The following is a 26,915-nucleotide window of genomic DNA, read 5'->3' as shown; positions in this document are numbered from 1 at the left end:
AAGAAAGCTGTATAACAGCATCGGTAATGATGTGTAAAGTTCACTGTCTCCTATTTGTGTCCCCTTAATAAGACAGCTTGATGCTATTATCTTCATATTACATTACAGACATAAAAAAAAGTAAATTTTAACTATTTGATGGGTTCAGAATCTGTGTCAGTTCTTTCTGAACGAAACTGCAAGATGTACATTCAGTAGGATCTTATTAATTTATTCTTATTCGTGCCATAGTAATGTTTATTGCAGGTAACCTGTATCGTGTTTGCTAAACTTTTTTTATGCGGCACTTGCTTCACTAAGAAGTGTCTTACATTTCAAAATAAAGCAAAACAGTCTACGTAAGAAAAGAGGAAACACAACCAATGTTACCCTTCCTCCCTTTCTCCTCACCCCTAAAGAAAAAGTTGAACAGTAGTTTCTTGGTTTATAAAACTTAACATTGTACAGAACTTTTTTTAATGTTTGGCGATAGCTTATTAAATTAGTTCCACATTAGTCCCAAATTATAAATATTATTTATAATGTAATGCTTGAGTTTTTTTAATTACCAACATATTTTTAAAGAAGTCCAAGATGTTCTTTGTCTATAGGTCAGTCATGTTGCTCTGAAAATATTGATTTCTCCTTATTCATTAAGTTTTTTGCATGCAGGTGCAACATTCTGAAAAACTTTCAAAGAAAAAATACTTTAGTACCATCCCGCAGTGTTTTTGACTTCTAGTGGTCATGGAGAGAATTGTTATAATGAATTGAATGGTTTCTTGAATACAGTGTTTTGAAGATTTTAACCCCCTGTTGCAAAAAATATTTATTGCTTCACTATACAGAAGCATGCCAGGTCCAGGTATCAAACTCCATTAAATCTGTCAGTGCATTAAAGCTTATATGCATTTTTTAAAAAGTTACATGTATCTTACCAAGAGTTTACATACATTTCAAAGGCCCAAAACTTTCATTTGGCTTAAAAAGCAGTTAATAAAAATAATTTTAGAATTAAATTTAATTGCATAGCTGCTGTTAGCAATATCTGGCTGATCAGCTAGCATGCAGATGTGGTCTTTTCATTTGTAATTGGCGTAAACTTTTTGTGAGAACATATGGACAATATTTCCCTTTTCATTTTTTAGCACTGCAATAAATTTGCTTTGCTGGAATGTGATTAGATATTCTGCAACTTGCAGGCTTATTATATTTGTATGCACTTGTGGGCTCATGCAAGTTTAGCCAGCAGGATACTTTTTGTTTTTATGTTGGATTGTTTAGATGGCCAGTATCTTTTAAATATTACCTTCATTTTGGTGGGGAGACCCATAAAGACAGTAGGATATGGGGAACTAATGCCTCTTTCTACTGTAAATATGAGGTACAAGAACAACAAAGTGCTAAAAAGTAATTTTTATTTACCTTTACTTTGTGTTGAACAGTGATTATAGATTATCATTATGCTTAAAGTGCAGCCTAAACAAATTGTCTATTTTTCTAAATAAAAAAATAAGTCTAATCATAACATTGATTAGATCTTGTCCATTGTTTGTCCATTTTTTTCTCTTTGATTTTTACCTGCATTGTACAGTTTAAATAAAAACAGGACTTTTATGGTTTAAAGTTGATCATTTGTATCATATGGTGCAGTGTTCGCAGAAAGTGTCCAAGTAATTGTATGACAATTCCACATCTGCTGCGCAGATTGGTTGTGGACCTTAAGATGGCTGTAAACAGTGGGTAGTAGGATGCATCAAGAGTTGAAACTCATTGTTTTTATTGATACATGACACTCCTAGGTACAGATGTACCAGTGAGGGCTGATATGATAACCATGTATGACATGTTGATGTGCGATTGTTCTGTGTTCACAAAATTCTCCATCAGCCAGCTTGGAGGTTGCTTTGGCAACAGTCAGCGCCAAGCCGCTTGGAAAAGAAAAGGGAACTGAAATGCCTTTATGCCTATCAAGTCCATCTTTTAGAATAACTGCTTGACTAATTTATTGCTGCTGACACTGACAGTGAACATGTAACAATGAATAGTGTTCTAATGGGTTGAGGAGAGGTATTTTGGGGGATGTGCATGTGTGTGTACATGGCTGTGGATGACCAGGAGGGAATAGGATGCTGCTATATGGTGTAAGTGCTGCATGTTTGGAGAGAGATTCATGTGGTCAGGTCTGGAACAATGCAGATACATTACATGCACCTGGCAAGATTTCTGTGAATGCAGAACTTATTAAACTGTTGCTGTCAAGGTTTACTTGAAATAGTTAATCATCTTGATTGGCATGTTCATATATATTAGCATCAGATCATCACAATATCAAGTGACATAATGTTGCCAGTTCATTTTTTCACCCTTGGCAGTAACTGTGCCATGGTATTCTGCGGAATATTACAAACAAGTAAGAGATGATGAATCATGAAAGAAATGACATTTGTGTTTCAAAATCCTTAAAGGGAGGTTGATGTAGTTTTTTATAGCAAGGCTTTTGAAAGGCTTAATATTTTCTTGGGATTTCTATGAGGCAACAATTTTTTGAATTTACTTCTTCAGTTTTTATACAGTATTAATACAAAGATGCTGTAGTGTTACTAGCATTCTTCCACAAATGACATTTTGCCAGTTTGCCATCTGTCCACTTTCTTATCTGCCTTCCTGATTAGTCTCCTGCATATGCACATTTGCACACAAACTTTGCATTACAATCTGTCATATTTAATTGGCAATTGATGAAAGAATCAAAAGCCTGTTTATCAGCAAAGCTTGTAAGTGTATTCTCAGGAAATCAGAGAAATGGATATTAGCAGTCAGAATGTTATCTGTATGGTGAATGGACAGAACACCTCATTACAGCTGCGGCTCACTTTCTTAGCCATGTCAAACATTTATTGTTCTTGTTTCCCTGTCACTTGTTACATGCATCTAGCTGACCTAACAGAAAGGACCATACACTTTGTAGAAGTAGCTGACAACTATTTCAGTTAGACTTAACAGACTTTACTCTGCTCAGGAAACTTTTCAAAATGTTTTGCGGTAGCCTTCAGTAATCAGGTACTCAGTAGCACTGCTATGTTCTGTATTGGAAGGATTTTCTCTTGCTTGCATTCAATCTTACTGAAGAGGGACAAGATCTTGGAAAACAGCAACAGAACATCAAGATGGCTACTAGTCGTTTGTTTTGAGACCCCTAAATGCCCTTTCCACCCCCACCCATTCCACCAGAGATTCCTGAGCATTATAAAGTCTGTTGATGAGCTGCACATGGCAGGGTTGGTGCTGACCAGCAGTATTTGTTGATTCTGTGATGACATGCTATGTTTTGCCCATCTCTTCCTGTAGGAGAGCCCCAACGACAGTGCTAGTAAACCAAAGACAAGGAAGGTGAGTGGGTGCTGCTTTGTCATGCTCATTAACAGCACTGCTGCCACTAAGGAGTTAATGTTAGGTTATATATTAACCCTTTGCTGTTCCTCCCACCCAGTCAGTAAAAGTTATAATACAGGCTAAATTTTGGCAAGTGAAATTGAAGATTAAAACGTGATTTGTAAAATATTGCATTTTCAAAAAAATATGAGGGTCAGTCCAGTGTTGCAGTGGTTAGTGCTGTCACCAATACAGCAAGAGTTGGCTGTCCTGGGTTCAGCTCTGGCTCAGGCACGCTGTTCTTTCTCTGCATGTGGCATCTGTTTACACAGCTTGCTGGCTCAGTGTAAAACACAAATTTTCCTTCCTCAACCCCTCACTTCCAAAAATATTATGTCAAGACTGTAAAAGTCATAAAGAAAATGAGGCAGGTGAATTCTCCTTTTTGTTTTGCTTTCAAAGTTTGCCAAGATTCACAATATAATATTTTTTGACTAATGGAAAAGCAGTAGAGGTGTTGCATTTACATGTGCATGTGCACAACCCCATACATGTACAGACGCAGAACAAAAATGTGCTACAGATTCTATCACTGCCAATAGTTCATCGAGATGTGAAACTTTTAAAATATGTTTTGCGGAAGAGGATTAATAAATTGGCATAGATTTAAAACTGTTAGGTGTGATATAATTGTCAAACACCAAGAGAAAATTTGCTAGACTATCACTATAGGAAAATGTTTTGACCCATTTCTAAGGAAACTAGGTGGTTTTATTTGCCTGTTTGGAATTTTTTAAAAATATCTTGTACCCTGGATAAACCAAGTAATTTAAAGGTAATTTGTACACTGATGGGTCTTTAAAAACTAAAGTGTTTTTTTTTTTTTTACATTTGCACCTTTTCATCTATAAGAATATTATGAAAAATCCAAAGGAAACCTTTACCATTTGTTGGTGTTTAAGAAGACTACCATTCTCAAGCTTTTCACTTCAGGTTGTAGTTAAATTTAAACTGCCTTTATCTTTTGATTCAAACTTGATGCCAAAAAGTGTCCAATTTATCAACAAATAGAATTTATAATAAGAGACTAGATCAGTTGCGTTTATTTCATGCATTTTAGATTAAGATAAAAAGAACATTCCAGCAGCTTTTACAGCATTACTAACCCTTACAAAATGACAGACTAATTTTCATGTGTTTTGTATTGTGAACACAAATAAATTCTATTGAGGTATCTTTACTGTGAAATGAGAAACAGTTAAACCCAGGAAGGTTCAATTGTTGCCCTTTCTCTGTTTCTTACACAACATTAAGGTAAGCATATAACATGCAAGATGACTTTTTCCAGTTAACAATAAAACCATTAAATATCAATATATAAATATATTTTTAATGTAATTTTTATTTTAGTGAGGTGGAGTATATTTTGTTTACATTACTGTTGTCAAACTATTTCCTCAAGTTTTCATCTTATTTTAGTTTTATTTTAATAAAATTTGTGATTTACATTGCATTTAAAAAAAAAATTGAACCTCAGACCTGCAGAGGCAACTGAATTTTCACAGCAAAGAAATTTGGCAGGTATATATTTTAAAAAAATGTTCTAACGTATCAGTCTGAGAATGGCTTATTTTCTTACAGAATATGTGCACAACATATTTCAAAATATGGTAGGAATATCGCTATTACTGTGCAGATGCAGTGGATAACCATTTACATGGTGTAATTCATGTACCCTACCTCACTAAAATAGGAATTGCGTAAAAAAAACTTCTGCAGCCACCTAGTTTAAATTTCTTCAAAGAGGGATGGTCCATGCTTTTCCAGTCAACAAATCTGAAGGAATATAATATTTAGTGGTTTTATTGGTAATAAAAAAAACAACAGGAAAACAATGTCTTGGAAGTTATATGCTGACCTAATTGCATGTCTATGTAGTAGGTAAGAGACAATAGTGGAAAAAGCAGCCAGTGACGATGATGTGCTGTTACTTTCAGAGCCCGTCAATAGAGAGAGAGGGCAGTGATAAAGACAGGGAAACCGGAGACTACCGCAAGGAAAAGAAACGAGTAAGTCACGCGGATGTTGATGTTGCCAGCTAGAGTGGCATGCATTATTTGTGCTGCCACAGTTGAACAACTTGTGCTGTAAGATATAGTGTTGCATTGTTTATCAAACTTACACTGATGACAACATTTCCTCACAGGAAAGACTTTAAAAAGCGTAGGACCCAGTTTTTAGTAAGCCCATGTAGACAAAGTTATGTTTTCCCTTGTTTTGCTTTTCCGCTTTTTCCCAAGAGTACAAAGTGTGAAAAGTGTTATTAAACTTAATTTGTTCAAAATAAGGATGATAAATTAAGTTTGTGTAAGTGTCCAAATGTTTAATAGTGTTTACATATGTTGCTTTGAAAAATTAGGGTTCTAATTTACAGAATTTAGAACTTTAATGAACCAGGATGATTCAAAATTCTTTCAAGTACTTCTTCAGAACCAAAGGCTCTAAATCATAGCAAACTAAAATGCACATTTACTGTATTGGAAAGGAAACAGGTATTTATTAATTTAATTTAAAAGCACAAGGTGCCTATTCACCCTACTTTAAATTATGCTCCAGGAATTGAGAATAACTGATTGCGATGCACACTTGTAAGTGTTCTTACCAACTTGACTAACAAAGTTTATGTTGGGTATGAAGGTGGGTCTCATCTATGCCCTACTGGCACATGCATGAACATGATATACATTTTTCTCACACATCCTTCTCTACTTCTGTTGGTCTTATCAAGAACCTTGGGAAATTTTTTTTTTTTTTGGAGTGGTGTTTTCAGTGGCCATTGCAGCTTATCAAAACTACTAAAAATCAGAGAAATCTGATGGTGGGAAAGGTGATGGTACGAATAAGAAAAAAGTATAAACTGTATAAAAATGTTTGGTGAAGGAAAGAAGTGTTACCAATACACCGACCATCAATGATAGTGAAGAATACTTGAGACAGTTTTAATCTTGTTCGAAAAAAAGAGACTAAATGTCAAGAGAGATGTTTCACCTGTAAGTTACATTTTCAAGAATTATAAGTAGTGTTTCTAGATTTGTTTCATTTCTTTGGCTTTTTTTTTTTTCAGGAGCACTCTATGGATGCTGGTGATGCTGATATGAAGAAACGACGTAATGATGACTACTATGATCACTACACCTCAAGTTAATACACTTTGTTTACTGCTCTGTCATCTCATTGATATATTTTATTTACTGAGCTCTCTCTCACCTCAAGTTGATTCATTTGGTTTACTGCTTTCTCATCTCAAGGTTATATATATTTGTATATTGTTTACTGCTCTTGCTATCTCTACAAGTTTTTTTTTACAAGTTTACATTTTGTGTACTGCTCTATCTATAAGAGTAAACATTGTTATAGTGCTTTTCCAGGGTTTTGCTCAGAGTTCTTTACAGAAGTGACATTACACAAATGGAATCACTAACAACCATGCACCCATATTTGCATGTAACAGGACACACTCACTTCTACAAAAGACGCACCTGCTTATACATAAGGTAAATATAGACACGTGCATGCTCATTGTCAGGACAGGGTTGCAGTGAAGTCTTCTATTCACTGTGATGTTTGTTTCAGTTTAGGAGGTTTGGGTTTTGTTTTTTTTTAAACCACACAAGCTGTAAAACTTTTCTTCAAGCTTTGGCTCCAGAATGTGCCTGATTGATGAACAAAATATCTTCAGATAATTTCTTGTTGACTTCTCATGCAAAGCATGGAACAGCATATTCTGGTAAAGTGAAATGTGTTATTAGGCATAGCCATTGTCCACAGTGGACCACCCATGGCTTACTTTAATGGCATTAAGCAGCTTGAATAAGAGAGTCGAAAGATTTCTCAGCACTTCTATAATTGAAATATAAATGAAGCCCTGTGACCTTAATGTCATAGGGTAGTTTGGTGTCGGAGCCCTTTACATGTCTTATGGTCAGACTGTTGATCGTTTATTTCTTGTCAGATGTCCACTTTACTGGGGAGGTGTGGTTTGTCACATTTCATTATCAAATCAACTAGTGTCTTCTAGTTTGGATGCCTGTGTTGTAACCACTAGGTTGTATGCTCCACACACACAGCTAGGGAGTTGTACATTGAAGCTCTAACGTTTTTATTAAAAGATGAAGGACAGTGTGACATTCAAATTTGAAGTCTTTTTGTGATTAATTGCAGAGAACCTGACATGAATTTTTTTAGGGATAGCTGCCATCAGCATTTAACATAAAATGTAATTTATTTTCACATTCAGAGAACAAAGTAAATGGAGAACAGAATGGCTCAGAAAACAGACCTCGTGAACGTGACAGTCGTGAGAGGAGCAAACATGATGGCTCATTCAAGGTGAAAGACAACAGAAAGGTATACAGTTGACTTTAAAAAGGACATTTTTAATCTTGATGTTACTGACCCCTTTAACGTGTAGTCTTTCTGGCACAAGTTCTGTGACAATTGCTGATGCCAGTCAACAAACATATTCTTCACATCAAGCTCTTGCAATCTCCCATCCCCTAGGAGATTGTGGTCAGCCTTAAATGGTATGTTGGTGTTTGTCAGGAAGAGTGATCATTAATCACTTCTCTTTTGCAATTGCACTAAGAGTAACTTTTTTTACAGATTGGTATTCTCTCTGATGACACGAAACTTAAAGCTCCTGTAAGGATCACTTTTTTCCCTAAACCAGCATTAATTTAGGCAGATGTTAGATGACTATGCATGGTCTTGTTGGATGTTGCAGGAGGCAATGCCAGGCCCTGATGATTCTCCCAAGTTAAAAAGCAAAGAGAAAAAAGAAAAATCGTATCCTTTCAGCTTTAGAAAAAAAAGTATTTCCTTTACTTTCTTTACTCAGGCAATTTGTGGTTTGCTTTAAAAGTTTGGGTGCGTGTAAATATGTGCATGTCTGCTTGTATCACTAACAGTGTAGGATGTGATAGTGTTTCGAAATTTTGTTTTGTTTTAGATGCGATGTTGCCTTACAGACTTGAGGGAGGCAAATGATAATATTTTAATACAGTTTCTCTGTCACAGATCCCAACAGTCTTGATTTTTTTTTATCTTTACTTGGCCTGAGTATCGATTGATCTGTTTCCCACCATTGTCTTTATGACCTTTAGATCTGAATTGTAAGGAATCACAATTTCTACAGATGTACTCCACCAGAGCAACAAATGACTTTTTAGCTTTCCTGTTGTCTTTTCTACATGATGTCGTAACGGCTTCTCTAGTCATCTCTGTTTTAGACCACTGATCTTTTTTGTGTTCGCCATGGAAGAAACAACACCTTTACGACCCGACCCGTAGATTTTCACTGTACTAGATAAACATCTTGGTCTATAATGATTTCATCCAGCAGAGCAGTGACAAAGTCTTTCGTTAACTGCAATGAGAGAGCCACAGGATTTTCGTCTTTTGTATTTGTTAAGCGCGGTGAGCCAGGCTTTGGCCAGGGAAACAGCTCTATACAAGCTCATTGATTATTATTATTACAGATGAAGGGTATGCTCAGAAATGTACTGGGAAAGGAGGTTGTGCTGTCAGTTGTCATTTCTACCCTCATTTTTACAGTCTGTTGATGGGAGTAAATAGATATTTGTAGTGTGATTTACTTTCCATCTGGGTAGGTTTATGTTGTCTATTATATGGGATTTGTTTTAATAGTACTTAAGTGTAAATACAGCTTTTCTTAACAGCTTTTACAGCTCTTCCAAGAAACAGAAAAAATGATGAGCCAAGGCTCCAAATTACCAGCTACAAAGATCATCTCAGGCAGTCTAGTGCGATATTGTGTTCCGACATTGGCAACATTTCCATGTTGTCAGACCTCGTACACATGATCCATGCATGCACCTGATAGAAATGCTGCAGAAAGCATTTCTGTTTGGCACCTGCACTTTCCCCAGTCAGTACTGCTATTAAGCAGAGCATGTTGAGGAGCTTCATCATGTGAGCAAGTGATTTGCTCTGCATGAAACATTTCCATTTTCTTCTTTGTTAGAGCTGTACAGCATGAACTGGCAGGTTAAAGGCAGTTTTGTGATCAGAGGACCAAAATGTTGACTGTATTTTGGCAAAGTTTCTTTGTACCTGTGGTCATATTTTCATCCATTGAGCTGCAATATGTTCTTCGTTCAAAAGAATGGAAGAAAGTTTGGAGTATCTGCATGTAGATATTGTGAGGTCGCTGATTGCAGTTACATTTTTACTGATTGCCATGTCTGCCATGTATATATTAAATATGAGAAAGAAAAACAAACTGAATGATGGTGAAAACTACCAACATCGTTTATTTTTGTTTGACCAAATGCATTGTGTGAGATTGACAGATGTATTTCTTGATGTGTACACATTTATGTGACAGAATCAGTCTGGATAGTCTAAAACTTAGAACTTTGACTGGATCTCACTTGCTTGACCTACTTAGGATGGCAGTAATCCTAGGTGATTAACATGTTTAACCCTAAACTGATGGTACAGCAGAATGGCGTAGGCTACAGCTCATCCCAGTTTTCCTAACAGTAAATAATAGAACGATGCATTTACCATCTTGGCTTGTTTTTCTACAACAGCTGTAGTAAAGTAACATTTGATATCTGCTCCTGTATGCAAGGAAGTAAGGAACACATTCACATTCCAATGTTTCATAAATTGTATTGCTGCATTGTACATTTTAAATTTGTATAAAATGTGTGATTTGGTCAACCATCACGTTTTTGTGCAATAAATATGGCACAAGAGAACAATAAAATGTGACAATAATTCACTTTCCACAAACACAGTATATGCAAACTATATACCTCTCAAATAAGATGAGGAGGGGGTGAACTGTCTCAAGCAAAAAAAAAAAAAAAAATAATCTAAAAACTTTTTCAAGTGATTAGAGCACTGGTGTCTAAAGTGATAAATGTGCAGGTTCGATACCCCACTAGAATTGCAAACTTCCCACTCAACCCAGCTGATAAGAATGAGTACCTGATTCCAATGATAAGGAAGGTAAGGCAGCATGGGAGAGGAGATAGGCACCCTCACATAAAGCTGGCCTCCAGAAAAGTGAGGTCTCTAAACTTCAATCCCTAATAACAACCTGAAAAAGTAAGGGGATGATCTTCATCTTTTCAAAAGAATGCAGTTGCCTTTATATAAAAAAAAAAAAAAAAAGCCAAAGGGTTTTACACTTGTTTTTATGTCTACAATTTGTCATGTACAAAAACAAAATAGTACTGCCAAAAGTACTAGCAACCCACAGAATTTGACCATGTAAAATAAAAAGCTTTGAACTGCCAGGATCTATCAGGATTTGGTTTTTAAAGTGGTCATGGAATATATATCACTTCCAAGAACGTGGGATTTTTACATGAAGCTATCTAATTGCACTGAAGTAAACTACAGTTGAAAAATTCTGTGGCTAGTAAGGCAACCAACAAATTTACATCTTCAGCCAACAAGATAATTAAACAAAATTCAATTTACCTAAGTAAGGTATTTGATGATATCACATGTCCAAATCTGCAAAACACTGTTACACTGAAATATTTTTTAAAACATTAACTCCATGCCCCCTTGAAAAACAAAGTAAAATCAAATACTAATCTAAACACCTATAATCAATTAAAGCATTTCAGCTGGTTTGCAGTATTCAGCACAGAATAATGAAGGATGTTGGATTACTGCAGCTGTTTCTGATGTGGAAGTAAAGTATCTACATCATCTTCAAACACAACAAAGGAATTCCACTCAGCTGCACCTTCAAATCCATTTTGATTCAGTCTATAGTCCTTTTCAGCTTGTCTGATTTCTTCTTCTGTTGTCATCACAAATGTTCCTGCCAATGGAGTATGTCACCATCAACATTTTGGTCAGGTAGTTGGTAACTACCCCAAGGAGTTTGGACATTTAAAACAAAACAAAACAAAACAAAACAAAAGCATACAAATTTACGACTTTTGCTACAAGAAAATAAAAGGATTGAGATAAGTATCTATTTGATGGTGTAGATTAAAATTCAGCAATTGCTAGATTAGCATGCTTCCTAATCAGAAAATAAAATTGTGCATATCTACAGTTTGTAGGGGTTTCTTCTGGAATGTAATCAGTCTTTCAAGAGATCTAGCTTTCTACACCTTTGAAGTAATACAATACTGTCAAGCTTGCTAATCAAAAATATTTTCAAGGTACCCAATTTAAAGGATCACAAATTTGTTCATCAATGTCAGAGTTGGCTGAAGGCCAGAGGTAAAATTCTAATTAAAGAATTGTATGAGGGATGATTGAAAACCATTTACGCAACATGCATGATGTGGCCATAGACCATGAGAGTCTGCATTGTGTGAGGGTTGGCATGAGAAGCCCAAAAGCTGTAATCAGAATGGTATGTATTTTTGATATGACAATTCATGTTAATAACTTGTTGAGCTCCAGGTTGGTGCTTTTTCAAAGCCATTTCTCCCCAACCGATAATCCTTAAAGGTCTCCTTGATCTCTTCTTCGGTGTTCATAACAAATGGGCCTGCAAACAAATGTACGGAGATAGCAGTATTGCTCTCAGCACGCCATAACATCTTTCAAGGAATGTTTAGATAAAACAGATTTTTTTTTGGTCTCGTGTGTCACTCCTCATGTGTCGCTCCGTGCAGAAGAGAATATCTTCACAACCTCAGTGACTATTTGTAATGTCAACTGGTTAGTACCACAAAGCATCGCACTCTGTGTGCGTGAGAAAATGAATAAGGGAAGAAACTGTTGCAGCCTTTAAGGACCTTTTTTTTTCTATGAATTACTTCCCTTGAGGAGCTAAACTAGTCATTAATGTATTTTATTATATCTGAAAAAAAGACAATGAGTCAAGAGTTGGTCATGTTTGAGATAGTTGTCGGTTATTCAATTTGACATGGCGTGATACTCAAACAGCAAAAAAAATGACAACAGAAAGTCTAATGTATATTCTAATACAATTTTTTCATAGTTTGGCACTTTCTTTGTATATATTGTGTAATCAAAAAAAAAAAAAAAAAACAATTTCTTCGTCTTAACCTACTTTTATGATAGAAGCTCTTTGTTTCATATCATTATCATCTTTCATTTGAATTTAAGATAGCAAAAACTATATTTCTTGTGTTACTAAATGTCTAAAAAAAAACTTTAAAAAGATGTGTCAATTATGTTCTCTTTATTTAGATTAACAGGTGTAAATATTGCAAACATTGTACTTTCAGCCACCACTTCTGTTCTAAGCATTGCATCACTGTGCTTTTGGTCCTTATTGAATGAGTTAAAACTGTAAGTCTTAGTGAGCAAATGATGGGACAGAAATATCTTACCATGCTGCACCACTTGTTCTCCCAATGGTTCACCAGCCAAGAGCACAAAGTGACATATATCAGAATCCTGCAGAGGATAAATCAGACATCTGAACAGATAGATCTCTCTCTACCCAACAAGACTGCAAGAGGCAGCTTTAATTTCTTGGAAGAAAATGAGTGATTATTGTAAACTGGTATAAGCACTACCATACACCCTTTTGTTACCAGAATGACTAAGGCTGCACTTTTAAAATTCTTATATTTTGAGACTGCATGACAGAACAAAGAATTTTGCCCACACCATGACATCTTAAGTTCATCTGGACAAAGAAACCAAGCAGTTTAAATGGTTTGTTACACACAATGTGTCAGCAATTGAAGATGTACCCTAACATAGTATATGACACTGAGTAAGAGCTCTTCATGTGCATAAATCCATGCAATCATAAGCATTTTACTAACCTTGTTGTAAACCTGTATATGATCACCATCCTGTTTGAGAGTCAAAGTGTGATGGGGCTCACCCAGTGTTTGTTTGTTGTCAGGACCTAATATTTGAGAATTTCTTATTTAATTATGCTGCAGTAAAATAAACACAGTACTGATACACATTTTCCATGGTGACAAGTACAAGTGTCCTACACATGTTTATATCTCATTAGTCAGACATCTTTCCTTTCTGACGTTGTGCATCAATTAAACTTATTTTTCAAAAAAGCAATTTTTGTGGGTAGCACTTTCATTCTCTTCTGCAGACACAATTTTGTAAAGTATGAAGGACACATCCCAAAATATCAAAGGTCCTTGGTATTCAACTTTTTTTTTTTTTTTTCATTACCCAGTCTGTATGTCCATGGAACAAGAAATGACTAAAAAAATTAAATATACCAAAGAAAGCAGAACCCTCCAGGATGTAGACAAAACCATTCCAGCTTGTAGGGATAGGTTGTGTGAGGCGTGAGCCTTTTTCCATTTTGAAGTCCAGGTACATGGTGGGTGTGCGAGTATACACCTTTGACTAAACAAGCATCCAAAATTTTAGAGATACTCAAAAATGGACCAAGAAAAGTTTAAGTCCTACAAAACCCAAACTACAGGCTGTTTCTTTCCCATAATGTCTTTATTATCTAAAATGAAAGAAGAAGTGATCATCGCTATTTTTTTTCAATGTGACACTTTTTATTGATACCATTTCCAGATCTTTAGCAAGGATTCATCTATCCTGTTACAGATGTTTAAACTAGATACTGCTCACTTTGAATCAAAAAGGAAATGTCTCTACAGGTTATTTATTTATCCTTTCAGGCATGAATTTACTCTATTGTTGATTTAAAATTATGCTTTGTTTAAAACACTTTAGATGTCTCCAACACTGATCGTTGAAACATTTACTCTATTTACTCTTTTTTTTAAAGTATTAATTCTGCAAACATACCCCTTCAAAAAGTATGTTAAATATATTAAAAACATTTTGTAAATATCTTTATTTAACCTTCTAATAATCTATCCACAGGTGAGCTTGTGTCAGACATATAATCCCAAATTTTCACCTTGTTGCTGCTTCAACTCCTAAGATATCATAGCTACAGCTAAGAAGATGAGGGTGTGAAATGTAGGAAAAGTTAATAAAATATTTTTAAACAGTCTAAATAAAACTGACATTTACTAAAAATTATGTTCTCTTTTGTTTTCTTTTCCTGTTATATCAGCCACAAAATAACTTTTCATAATTTATCAGAGCTGAAGAGGGAAAAAAAACCCCACTTGACAAGTGTTATAAATATGTTTGGATCTACAAAGCTGAAACTTTTATCATCTTATATGCTAACTACTTACCTTGATGCCAAAAGCTTCTCCAGCAATGACCTTGACCGTGACACCATCTTTTGTCCCTGAAGGAATGTCCTTAGCTAGCAGTTCCTGATACTTGGGCTCAATCATTTTTTCTGCTTTTCGAAGGTTGACCCAGAGCTGAAGGCCATGCCCAGTTTCTGGGCCATATGGCATCTCACAGTGAACTATACCTCGACCTGCTGTCATCCACTGTAAAAGAACAGCACAGATTTACAAAAATACTGGACAGATGATGCAGGTTATGTGACTCCACATGTCCTAATGTTTGTGTGATGGTGATGGCACATCTGTTTAGTTTACACTCATACAAAAACTAACACGACAAAAATAGATTAATTTCTCAATATAAATACCCAAATCTTTTTTTTAACAAATACATATTGTTTCCTATCAACTTCAGAAGAAAAAAGACCTGAATCAGACATTACAACAAAAATGCTCTGGTGGCAGTGCTTCATAGTACATAGTGATTAGTACTATACACTCAATACTGAAATTTAATCAAACTTGTGAAGTATAAGATGGTTCTCTGCCTTGCTCACATAATGAATATTTCAAGGCATGCAACTCCTCTCAAAAAAGAAGAAAAAGTTGATTGTGGTAGAACCATGTAGTACATGAGAGAGCCAGAAACCATAATTTAACTACTCCCTTGCCCCTTGTTGATTCTGCCCTTTTCATGAAAAATTACGCACATCTCAGAGGCAAGATTAGTGCTCAGGTCACTATAGGTTTAACTACATTACCAACCAAATCTCTTTAATACATAATGTCTATCACCTGAAGATCTCCAGCTTTGATGATGCCCTTGTGCCCACAAAAATCCTCATGACGAAATGCACCAGACAACATGTAAGTTACCTGCAGATGAAAAAAAAAATGTACTGAATACAATTATCCAAAATGTAATCACATATACAATGATCCTGTTATGGATAAGGATTTTGTTTTTCGAAAAGAAAACTGCAGTTAGAAATATCTCATTTCTAAATTGTCTTAGTCATTGTCCCCGTTATCTTAATAACAACTTTACAATTCAGTCAAGCATACATAATCAACAAATTACATTTACTTGACAATTGAGCAGGAAGCTATGAACTGTAAAGAGTTAATTTTGAATATTTTGTAATAACAAAGACCAGCTATTGGGATAGCATGTTTCACTTGCTGAAATATGAGCGAGGAAAGGATACAAAGTCATATATTTCACTAAGAGCTCTTTACAAAGGACAACCTCTTTCACCCTTTAAATTTCCAAAACTCATTGTCTTGCACATTTTTCTTCCTAGGCAACTAATATTTCAAGGTTGAAAGAGGTCAAGCCACCTATAAATATTATGTAGCTCACTGTTTCAAATCCACGGTGTGGATGATCTGGAAAACCTGCTGGAGCGGCCACACGAAACTCATCCAGCATCAGAAAGGGATCAAATCGTGGCAGCTGTGGACACAAGGAAAATCAGTTGGACATGCACAAGCCTCAAGTTAAAAAAAACAAAAAAAAAAAAAACAACAAAAAAAAAAAACTACTATGCATACTATGCATAAAATTGTTGCTATTACTTTTTATTATATAGCACTCTTCTATTCATATTTCAGCAATTCAATATAAATAAATATAAATTTCAATAATTTATGACGAGCATTTATATTTTGCTGACATAACTCCAGCAATTATAAGGTGGAATAAAGCAACAGGGTTCACAAACACTGACACGTTGCTTGCTGCAACCATAAATGCGCCATTGATGTGCTCAAACATTTTTCTGGTTTTTATTTTTCTCTTCCATCATGAACAGTTATTCTAAAGGGGAAGACAATACACATACTGCATTTAAAAGCTTAATAAAACTTTTTACAAGTTAGTTTCCTTTGCTTTAAATTATAACAGGATATCTGGTCTTTACCAAGTGTAATTCTTTTGTGGTTAAGCAAGCAAAACATGTGCAAGGTGATGTGATGTGATGTTTCCCATTACATGTATTCTGGTGGTTTGATGTGGCAAAGTCATCGGAATTACTAAGTTTATTGTGACTCTCCTAGTTGGATCACGAACTAATATCCCTGGACTGCTGGCAGATGATTTTTTCAGTTAACTGCTAAAATGAGGCACTAGACAACATAGCTTCCGGTTTATTCACATTTCAGATTAACTATTAAAACGAGGCATTAGACGACATAGCTTCTGGTTTATTTACATTCTTTGTTACGGCTTGGCGAGACTAACAGCGGATCACTTCGCAAGAAGCCAAGAGTGAGTCTTGGCATAAAGACATCAGTCCATCAATACACGTCCATGGTTGGATAATCTACATTGATATTAGGATGATTTCAAGAACTAGTGGCTTTTTTTGGATTGGCTAAATATACAGCGCATATGTTATTTTTCAAAATCTAAAACTGCATCCCTTCTGTTCTCGAGAAATACATCTACTACACAGAAACACAGACATCAGCATTGTCCAGGGGGATGTCGTGAAGTCCTCAGCCAATGGGAGAGCTGGGCGATCAGTGTACAAACATGATGTCAAAGTTTTCTGATGTGGGTAAATATGTTGCAATGAGCTTTACCCAATAATTAGAAAGAAATTTGCATTTCATAATCATTTAAAGTTTATTCAAGTGATTTGATAACTGGAATTATTCACATACATACCAAGCCTTCAGTGTGGTCCAACTTTAGTTAAAAATTACATTTTTTAAGAGCAATTTCACATAAGCTATATGTGCATTTTGTAAAAAGAAATGTAAAAGAACAAAACATGCTATCATCTAAAGAAAACAACAGATAATTTCTACTAATTTTGATACTAAAAACTCATTTGCAATTATATTTTTGTTTTTGTGACAGTTATTTTTTTTAAACATGTTTTTGATTTAAAAAAAATAAAAAGTTAAAATGTGTCATTCTGAAGCAGACATTTTGCCTGAATTGGAGGTGATTTTTATGAGTTGAGACAACTTTGCTGTTGTATAAAGAAAGTAAAGAGAATAATGGATTACAATATCCATCTACTACAGCATTGTACTACATGGAAAACTGCTGTGTGAACGTTACCTCACGTCGTCCAATGCTGCGTCGAACACGGGCTCCAACTCCTTCATCTTGTTCTACACTGAGAACACTTTTGTCTACTGTGCGGGACATTTCTTCTGTGAATGGAGGTACGCAATTGAAATTCTGATGCTCAGTCACATAATTGTGTCTAATAGTGCTGCTTTTGCTGAGGCACTCATCCAAATCTGATGTGAACACTCTAGCAAACTGTGTCAAGATAAGAACAGCTTTCCAGGTGTGAAATCTGCTGAAATGGGAAATGCCAACCTGAAAGCAAAAGTAGTCAATTTATAAAGTGCTTTTACGTCAGCAAGCTTAAAGCACTTTACAAAAAATAAAAACGGTGAAGGCGATTTTCATTACTTTTATTGCAAAGTTCAAGTTTTCTCCTTTCCAAAAATGTATATATAGGTTTCTTGGTCTGATCTTAATTATGCATGTTTACCTCAGAGCAGTAAAAATAAAAAAATAAATCACTCAGCGTTGTCTTCACAGTCTTCAGTTATAAGCCAGTCATTGTAATATATAACAATAATATAAAGTACATTTTTACGTGGTGCTAAGAGGGTTAAAGATCTCCTTTTATGTCTTGCAAAAGGCCTGCGAGCTTATATATGGAAGTTAGATCACCAAGAAAGCATTTTATAAGTTGCTATTCAAGTAATGGTTTTATGAAAATTAGTCCATTTTCCAGTACTTCAAAGGCCATTTGTTATATATTACACGTTATATATAATAATCACTACTTAATGATTCTTTCTTCACATTCTTTTCTGTATATCATACAGCCTAACGTATATATATACTGCACGCGATACTTATGATAGCACCAAAGTAGATCCGATCTGTAACATACAATTAGTTACTTAATAATGTAATGTATTAAATAACTCGCAAACTATTCAATAGTTCTCGCAGGCGGCAGCCTAACAAAACTATACAACGTTGAGAAAAGCAGCAGCACCTGCATCAGTCTTACTTGGCGTATCCCACCGCTAGGTTGTCTCCACACTGACACTTCCTAGAGCCCCTCTGATAATCTACTTTGGCAGTAATTTTATAGGGCTGAGCGTCAAACACAACAACAGTGACTCAGCAGAATCAAAGTTGCTGAATCAGAGGCAAAACTTTTTTTAACTCGGTCACCGTGAGACAGTTTACGACAATCAAACACTTGCTTTTTTTTATTATTTACCAACAAGAAACCTTACTAAAATTAGGTTTTCGGTTATTAACTGACCGAAACACCACCAATCTATTCTTAAGCAGGAAATCAAACTGCAACAACGGAGGGGTTTGGTTTTTTTTTTTCCACTTTTCTCCTCAACTGGAACTAGGGGTGATAATGAGTTTGTCCTTTTGACCTTTGTCTTGGAGTGATCACGCCTGACCACAGGAGAATCCAGAAGAGTGATGATTGCTGACTGTAAGAAACTGTACATTCCATTTTTGTCTCTCATCACAAATGCGCGCAGACACGCATATGCACGCAGAGAGTTATAGCTATTCTTATATAAGACTGTGCATGAAATTAAAAAAGTATTCTGAAAGCTTGAGACTCTTCGCTACAGACGACACAGTAACAGTACCAGTGTGTCTGTCAAAGATTCCCGGTCAGCCTCATTTCACCTCAGAATTATTTTGTTGAGGTCTGTCTATAAACCGTAACAGTAAGGATATGTGCCACCAACGCAACAGCCATATCTTTGAGATCATCTGTTATTATGTATAGCAGTGCTGTCTCCCTGCTATGAAGGACAGGAAAAAAGTGGTTTGCGAGCCGAGAATTTAATAGTGTAGTTAGAGAAAAAAGACAAAATACAAATTTACGTTATTTAAAAAGCAATAAATCAGTTAATGTTTTGTAATGTCCATTTAAATGTAAGGTATTGAGTGTAATATTATTAAGTTTATTGTATTGGAAATTATTATAATAAACGTGTGATTTATATAAAGCATGATCACGGTTATGAAAGTGCATGCTCTCAGCACTTAAGAACGAGACATACACAACATGCGAAGGATAGATGAATAAACATCCGTGAAGACAAGTAATAAAGACAACCATAGAAGACACAAAGAGGAATCAGGGAACAAACTGTAAGGATTGAGAGTTTCGTGAATCTGCAGAGGAAGACAAGCAGTCGGTAGACGAAAAACGTTTTAAAAAAGGGTTAGAAGGTAAACTAGCAGTTGGTAGATTGTTGTTAGGAATAATGATCATGTAACAGACATAAAGCTCACAATATAACATCTTTGTTAAATTTGCTTGGCAGGTCTCTTTTAGTGTTAGCTCTATGAGACGAAATTGTGAAACTATAGACATTATTGGAGTTTTCTCTTTTTAATCTGACAATAAAACATTTAATCACTGTTCTTTCAGGAATGTAAATTATTTTATGCTATAATAATGTACATGAACAGTTGCAGTCATATTCAAGAACAGTAAAACATGTATCAAGTCAGTGATCTGACTGTGTGAAAATTATCCCCTAAGGTGCTTGAAGAGGATCAAGTTTACCCTTACTTTTCCTGACAAGATAACCACAACTAATGATCACACAAACACTTAGTTTTCCAACACTGGACAACACACTGTCGAAAAGTTTCCTACTTTTAATGGAATTAGACAATTACCTTAATTCTTAACTGTTTTAATGCTTATGAATATACTTATATGCATGTGCACATGAAAGTTTATGGTGGTGTGTTCAATGATAAAGGATTTTTATTGTTCTGGATTTTTTTCTTTTACCAGAATGGAGGGAGGTAAAACAGCACTATTAAACAAGGTACGGCAGCAAAGTGCAAACCAAAAGCTCCCACCTTTGTTAAAACGAGAATTTCAGACAGCAACGTTTAATGGAGTTTCTAGGGAGCTGCATCAGCCTACGCTGCGCATTATGCAGTGGAACTTACTAGCTCAAGGTATGAATCATTTTAGCATTTTCAAGTGAACATTTGATGGTTTTCTAACTTTTGAGACTCATAAACTGTTAAATGTTGTCTAATAGAATAAAGGGAGAAAATAAATATGGAGCTTTTCGTTACAGTATTGATGGTTGGCAGTAGTAAAAATGGTAAGAAAGTAGGCTTGGTAGCAGAGAAGCAGTTTGTGAAATGTGTGTACTGCAAAAACTCATTGATATTTGGTATAAGTATGATGGATGGATACATTAGCTTGTCAGCTGCTTTGATTTGTTATGTGGAGACCTATTTCTATAATATCTGTGCTTTCTTGCCCACAGCTCTTAGTCAAGGTGAAGACAACTTTGTCTTATGTCCAGAAGAAGCATTGGCCTGGAATAACCGAAAGCTACATATTTTGGAAGAGCTGCTTACTTACAATGCCACCATTCTTTGCTTAGAAGAAGTTGATTGTTTTGATTACCTCCAACAGAATCTGGCTGACGCTGGCTACAGTGGTATATTTCTACCAAAACCGGATTCTCCTTGCCTTTACAGCGCTCACTGTGTTGGCCCAGATGGCTGTGCATTGTTCTGGAGGTCAGATGAGGTGACTCAGATTTTCCAAAAAGGCATTGTCCTCCATGATGATGATGGGCAGGAGACAAATCAGGTAGCACTTCTATGTAGATTTACCCTCAAGGAACTGAAGAAAGAATTTTATGTGGTTGTCACACATCTTAAGTCCAAGACTCCATTTTGGCAGCTCCGACATGAACAGGGAAAATACTTGGAAAAGGTCTTGTCTGAGGTCACTGTAGATTTTCCAGTTATTATTTGTGGTGACTTCAATGCGGAACCAAATGAAAAAGTGTACCAGGTGTTCAGAGAGAGCATCATGGACTTGGGCAGTGCATACTGCCATCTGAGTCCACAGGAGGAGGAACCCTCATTTACAACATGGAAGATCCGAGGAGGAACTCATGGGAAAAACAAAGAAGTGGCCCATTGCATTGATTATATATGGTATTCACGTTCAGAATTAAGACCAATATCTCTTCTAAAATTTCCATCAGAAGATGAGATAGGCAAAGACCGCCTGCCATCCCTATCCTATCCGTCAGACCACTTATCCCTTGTGGTAGATTTTGGCTTTATCAAGCACTTACAAGAGACAGATATGTAATGACAGGTTTTCTAGTAGCTGTGTTGTTATTTATTTAATCCTGTATCATCTTTGATGCTTTATCGTATGCCAAGAAACAACCCATACAAAAATATTTTGGTGGCTTGTCAGGATCTATTTATGAATCGTTTATCTGTTCCAGTGCACACATACATCCACAAAAATTTGCAATGATGGCATTATGACTTTGCCTCACCCCCCAGCAGCAGAGGAAGTAAAATAATGCTATCATAGTTTATTTTACTGCTCAGAAATTGGCTTTGCTGCTTGAATAATATCTAGTACAGATCTCGTCACAGGCAAACTTTTTTTTTCTGCCTTGTGGCACCTGTTTAGTTTGATGCATCAGTTGTTAGCTCAGCATACAACATTCTTTCCAACCCACCCCCATGACAAAACACATTAACGTGGATTAACTATTTTACTCTCTTTTGTACATCAATACACCATAACACAATTTCTGAATGTTCTGTTTATTTCTAATCCCAGAGTAATACACTTGGGGGAAACTTCCAACTGTGACTATTTTCACACATTTAAATAAGTTTAAGCATGTATGCATACCTACATATAGGCAAACCTACATTTTACTCCCAGCCCACAATTAAAAAAATTATTTGTATGGTTTCTTTGCATCCACATTGTATTCCTAATGTCTCATTACCTGTTTGAATTGACTAATGCTTATTATTAAAGGCATCTGTAATATACCGTAGTTCAAATTTCTGTTTAGTTCTTTCACAAGCATTGTTATTATGAATGCAAGATCTTTTAAGAGCAGGTGTTTATTGAAAAATGCTTAGGGAAAAGTTCCATACTTTAAAAAAAAAAAAATTGAAAAAGTTGCAATTCAAGAACCTGACCACAGCTCTTGTGGAGAGAACTGACTTAAGTGATTTATAGACCACAGACCAAGGGAAGGGCAATTAGTCTTTGAAGTTACAAGATTTTCTGACCACTGTATATTGCAGTTTTTCCTTCAGTATTCTAGATTTCCCAGTTAGCAAACATCCAGAAGCAATGCAGAACTGTGGCACTATGGTTGTGTGATTACTGACAGATAAAAGAAGGGTTGCTAGACAGTAAAAGTATCTTACAAAACAGTTAATAAGAAACGAAAATCTTTTTTTTTTTAAGTGTATATGTGAACATTTAACCACTTTGTCTTGAATATCATTTAATTAATACTACATTAACAAGCAAGTAGACTTGTAATGCATTTTTAAATAATCAGCAATTATTTGCAATGCAAATTCATGTTCCAGGATTCTAGTAACAGGTTGCAAATCATATTTCAACTTAGGCAAACTGGCCGAAAGCTTGCATTTAGCCTGCGTAATCAAAGACAGTAAGTCTCAAGATGTGAACTGCAAAGATAACAGAACAGCTAGGCTCAACAATGTTGGCCATTGACATATGCAGTAATTTGTCGATAAATGACCACACTCTCTGCATACCTTTATGGAACAACGATTCATTAATGAAACAGTTTTTTTTTACCATTCTTAAGTTCTTGACCAAAATTTACCAGAAAAAAGTTGAGATGATTTACAAGGCTAAGGACTTGCCACCAAGAACTTGCAATGGCATAATCTCACATGTAGCTTTTTTTGTTTTTATAAAAAGAGGGGTGGGGTGTTGCTGGCAGGTTCAAGATGCAAACATTTACATGCCTTAGTTTACATCAATATGATCAAAATGAAAATTTAAGGCAAAATGAATGTTGCAGTTTGTGTCAATTTTTCTACTTGGATGCACAGAGGGAGGAATTAAGTGGTTTACACTGAGACTGCTCTAGGCAGCAAGATTAAATAAAGTATACAAACTGATCATCAAAAATAGGCTATGGAAGGATCTTCCAAATTAAATGTTATTGTTTGGATCTCTATTATTTTGAATTTCTATTATTTTAATTTGCAGATGGTTAGGGTAGAAAACAATGAGTTTTCTTTAACAGAATCATTCAACGACTCAAAAATGTTTGCCTCAAAAAATGTTCATTCCATTTTGCACTTTCACATGCTTGAAATAAAACCCACAAAAGTTATCTTGTCAGCACCAACGTCATACTTTTATGATACAAAAGAATCAAACCCACACATACATCCTTATAAACATGCATCTCCACATGGGCGGACACATATGTGCACACGCGTAATCATACAACAGCAAAATCACCCAACACTTTCCTTAAAAAAATAGTTTGTAGTTTTCACCAAAAGGCATCTTTTCCTGGTCTCAGTTCAGTGAAGATATTTTGCAAAACAACATGGACTGCATTATGTGTGCAGATTCTTCAACTCCAAATAGTCTAGGATAAGCCAATCACTCTATGCAAACCTTGACATAAAAAAACCATATTCACTTTAACCTCATTCATGTAACTTGGCATCACAGAGTGGTGCAGTGCTATTTAAATGATGAACTTAAGACATTCTCCCTTTACAATTCACATTATGGCACAAGCACTATCCACCTACCCATGGAGACCAACAAACACAACAGCCCAAGGTAAGAACCTATCACAGTGTGTGCCTACAATTAAACCCAAGTGCACTTTCTGAATGCATTTTTCGGATGCACCATTAACAAATTTTTTCAAGTGACCAAATGAAAAGAAATTTTACATCCATTCAAGTCACAACTCAATGTTAGTTTTCTGAGTCTTTTGATGCACTCTCTTCTACTGCAGAAGGTTCCTTAACATCAGCAACCTGCTCCAAAGATGGAGACATGGTGGGAGGTGAAGAAGTATTGCAAATGGCTTTATTTAATGTGGCTTCAGCACAAGTCTGTTCAGGTATTAATGAATCTGTAGGCTCTACCTTAACAGGAACAGTTAAGGGTTCTGTTACATTATCACTGCTTGGCTCTGTTTTAATGACAACTGGTACTAACATAATGTCAGAGCTAACAGGATGGGAAGTATCTGCAGCAGTTGTTGCTGTATCTGTCTTGACAGGAAGAGAAGAGTCAGAGATTTCGTGTTTAGCTTCAGGTAAGCTGTCAGCCGAGGTGACAGATGATGCAGCTGTGACGTGTGCTTCTTCTACTGGTAAAGGCTCAGTTTTCACATTTGTTTCCCATTTTTCTGGCACTCTTGTAGGTGCTGGAACCTCTTCAAAAGCTACACCTGCAGATGCTGAATGCTGAAGCTGAGTTTCAAGTGGATTCACAGCAACATCAACTGTCGGCGTTGGGGTGACAGTTGCACCACTGCCCTGTACACACACACAAAAACAACAAAGTTTTGACAACTTTATAGGAAAATTTAACCGTGTATGGTCCACTTTGTTAGTACCTCAGTGTACATAACAACTAATGAAATCTGCCACTCATCTGACAATGGCAAAATACAAAAATATTACATTTATGTCTGCTGCATTTTCTGGAAACACCACTTTTGCTGATTGTCATGAATTGAAAATAAGAATCCAGTTTAACAGAGATGGATTATAGTTACAAACCCCAACAAACACAGCCCCTTCTCCCCCCCCCCCAAAAAAAAAAAAACAAAAACCCAACCTCAGACACTAATGGGAACAGGTGCATCACATAATTCTAAAACCACATCTGGAGATGTATTTTCTCCATGCTTACCTCTTTAGCATCTTCGTAACACACAGGATGATATACCTGAATGAAAGAAAAGAAAATATAGTTTAACTATAAACTATTGATCTACCAGTTTATTTGAGCTAAGAACTTTATTTTTTTTTACTAAAATAAGTGTTCCAAAAATGTGATGTCATGATCAGCTAATGTATCTGTTTCAATGAGTATGTGTTCTGGATGACTGCTCGTCCTTTTGCTAACTGGCTGCGACTTCATGATCATCACTTTACGAACACTTAAGCAACACCACACGTCATGATCATCACTTTGCAAACATTTTAGTTGCATGCCAATGAACAAGGTAAGCCTGCAGTCTTCTTGCAGACAATGAGTACTAACCCTAATTATTCTACCATCTTTCTCTGAAGTCTATGACCTGACATTAATATCTCCAACAAGAAAACAAGATGTCAATATCGAAAATATGAAAATCTGTCCAAATTTACCTTATGTTGAATTACATTAGGTCCAACTGGTATGCGTAACAGGTAAAACAAAACTAAAGATGTTCTAAAAAATATCTATGAACCAAACATACTCTGACCTAGACAAATGAAACTTTGAACTAAAAAAATTCATCCACTCAACATGCACCACAAAACAAAACAGAATCAAGGAAAAAAGGAAAAGCAAACTGACCTTGCCGTCAACTTTAATAGCATCCCTAAGGTGCCAATCTTCTGCTTCTTCATCCCAGTATTGTTCAAATGGATCATTGCAGATCAGGCAAATCTGGTAAACATTGAAGGAAAAATACACACTTAATGTTATGTAAAAGCAACAACAAAAATGCACTTCAGCATTCAAATAGATCAATGGGGCTGAATCATTTGCTGCTATGTGTATTGCACTTGGTAAACTGTAAAGTTTGCATATCATTAATCAGCCTAGTGCATTCTAAAATGCACAATATTTCACAAAATGAAAATCTACTAATTAAAATAATAAAAATATTAAAATAAATACTATTTAGATATTCTTACTGTCACCATCATTTTCTACTAAATCTTTATTAAAAAGGAATGTGACAATGTAATCTCCTGTTCTGTAATTCATGAGTCTTAAAATAAATAGCAGACATGAAGAATAAAACACCCAACGCTAAACAAATTCACTCACATCCTCTTTTTCATTGCCTGTTGCTGTAGGGTTATGAATAACTTCAACCCCTTCAGGTATCTGAAGTGGAAATGAAGATGCTTGGTTCTCAGCAGAATGGGCAGAAGCTTCTTCTTCAAATACAGAGCTGCGCACTATTTAAAAAAAAATCCAATGTTTGATATGCACAATAAAATTCACCTATACTATAAATACACATATATATATATATCTCTCTTGACCTTTTACTTATCCTTTAATTTAATCCTTCTACCTCCCAATAAATGCACAAATGTGATCTAAAACCACTTACATTTTTCTTCAGACTCTTCCAGTTCTTCATACAAAATCCACTCCTGTAAAAACAACAACCAAAAAAAACAATTCATTTCCTCTGCTCACCGAGATTCTTAACACATTTAACAAGAATATAAAAAATGTTATTCGACAGATATAAAACCAGCACAGCTCTTTAAACTTTGTAGCCGCCATAATAAAA

General features: G+C 35.6%; 4 protein-coding genes across 9 annotated transcripts in view; 2 read left to right on the top strand and 2 right to left on the bottom strand.

The window, feature by feature from the left end:
• The window catches only part of LOC112560878 (THO complex subunit 2-like), a 39,701-nt gene extending 30,026 nt beyond the window's left edge, over positions 1–9,675 (top strand). The window contains exons 35-40 of one of the 2 annotated variants that reach the window (XM_025232982.1): positions 3,331–3,372; positions 5,352–5,423; positions 6,479–6,554; positions 7,652–7,761; positions 8,138–8,199; positions 9,102–9,675. In XM_025232982.1, the coding sequence (XP_025088767.1) occupies positions 3,331–3,372; positions 5,352–5,423; positions 6,479–6,554; positions 7,652–7,761; positions 8,138–8,199; positions 9,102–9,126 (387 nt within the window). In that variant the 3' untranslated portion in view covers positions 9,127–9,675. The remainder of the gene's footprint in view (positions 1–3,330; positions 3,373–5,351; positions 5,424–6,478; positions 6,555–7,651; positions 7,762–8,137; positions 8,200–9,101) is intronic. The other variant, XM_025232981.1, reaches the window with a different exon arrangement.
• Positions 9,676–10,030: 355 nt separating this feature from the next.
• Positions 10,031–26,838, bottom strand: LOC112560882 (pirin-like). 4 transcript variants are annotated; one of them, XM_025232991.1, is made up of 10 exons: positions 26,834–26,838; positions 24,564–24,568; positions 17,611–17,868; positions 15,901–15,993; positions 15,333–15,413; positions 14,535–14,741; positions 13,587–13,716; positions 13,161–13,246; positions 12,717–12,783; positions 10,031–11,221 (listed from the first exon to the last, which is right to left on the bottom strand). In XM_025232991.1, exons 3-10 carry the CDS (start codon positions 17,698–17,700, stop codon positions 11,064–11,066), a joined length of 912 nt encoding a protein of 303 aa, XP_025088776.1. In that variant the 5' UTR covers positions 17,701–17,868; positions 24,564–24,568; positions 26,834–26,838; the 3' UTR covers positions 10,031–11,063. The 4 variants fall into 4 exon arrangements, with proteins under 4 accessions (XP_025088776.1, XP_025088775.1, XP_025088772.1 ...); XM_025232990.1 differs by lacking the exons at positions 24,564–24,568; positions 26,834–26,838 and adding an exon at positions 18,590–18,726 and having other exon boundaries at positions 17,611–17,877; XM_025232987.1 differs by lacking the exons at positions 24,564–24,568; positions 26,834–26,838 and adding an exon at positions 18,575–18,711 and having other exon boundaries at positions 17,611–17,877.
• LOC112560883 (nocturnin-like) lies at positions 18,901–22,418 on the top strand. 2 transcript variants are annotated; one of them, XM_025232992.1, is made up of 3 exons: positions 18,901–19,036; positions 20,369–20,538; positions 20,859–22,418. In XM_025232992.1, exons 2-3 carry the CDS (start codon positions 20,370–20,372, stop codon positions 21,701–21,703), a joined length of 1,014 nt encoding a protein of 337 aa, XP_025088777.1. In that variant the 5' UTR covers positions 18,901–19,036; position 20,369; the 3' UTR covers positions 21,704–22,418. The 2 variants fall into 2 exon arrangements, with proteins under 2 accessions (XP_025088777.1, XP_025088778.1); XM_025232993.1 differs by lacking the exon at positions 18,901–19,036 and adding an exon at positions 19,086–19,791.
• LOC112560885 overlaps positions 23,628–26,915 on the bottom strand; it is a 17,008-nt gene continuing 13,720 nt past the window's right edge. Inside the window, 5 exon segments of the mRNA XM_025232995.1 lie at positions 23,628–24,924; positions 25,304–25,339; positions 25,958–26,050; positions 26,438–26,571; positions 26,730–26,772. Of these exon segments, the coding sequence (XP_025088780.1) occupies positions 24,355–24,924; positions 25,304–25,339; positions 25,958–26,050; positions 26,438–26,571; positions 26,730–26,772 (876 nt within the window). The 3' untranslated portion in view covers positions 23,628–24,354.

Source organism: Pomacea canaliculata, linkage group LG3, assembly GCF_003073045.1.
Source record: "Pomacea canaliculata isolate SZHN2017 linkage group LG3, ASM307304v1, whole genome shotgun sequence".
NCBI classification, from domain to species: Eukaryota; Metazoa; Mollusca; class Gastropoda; order Architaenioglossa; family Ampullariidae; genus Pomacea; species Pomacea canaliculata.
Note: the sequence above shows the minus strand (reverse complement) of the source record. Positions and strands in the feature narration are given on the sequence as shown.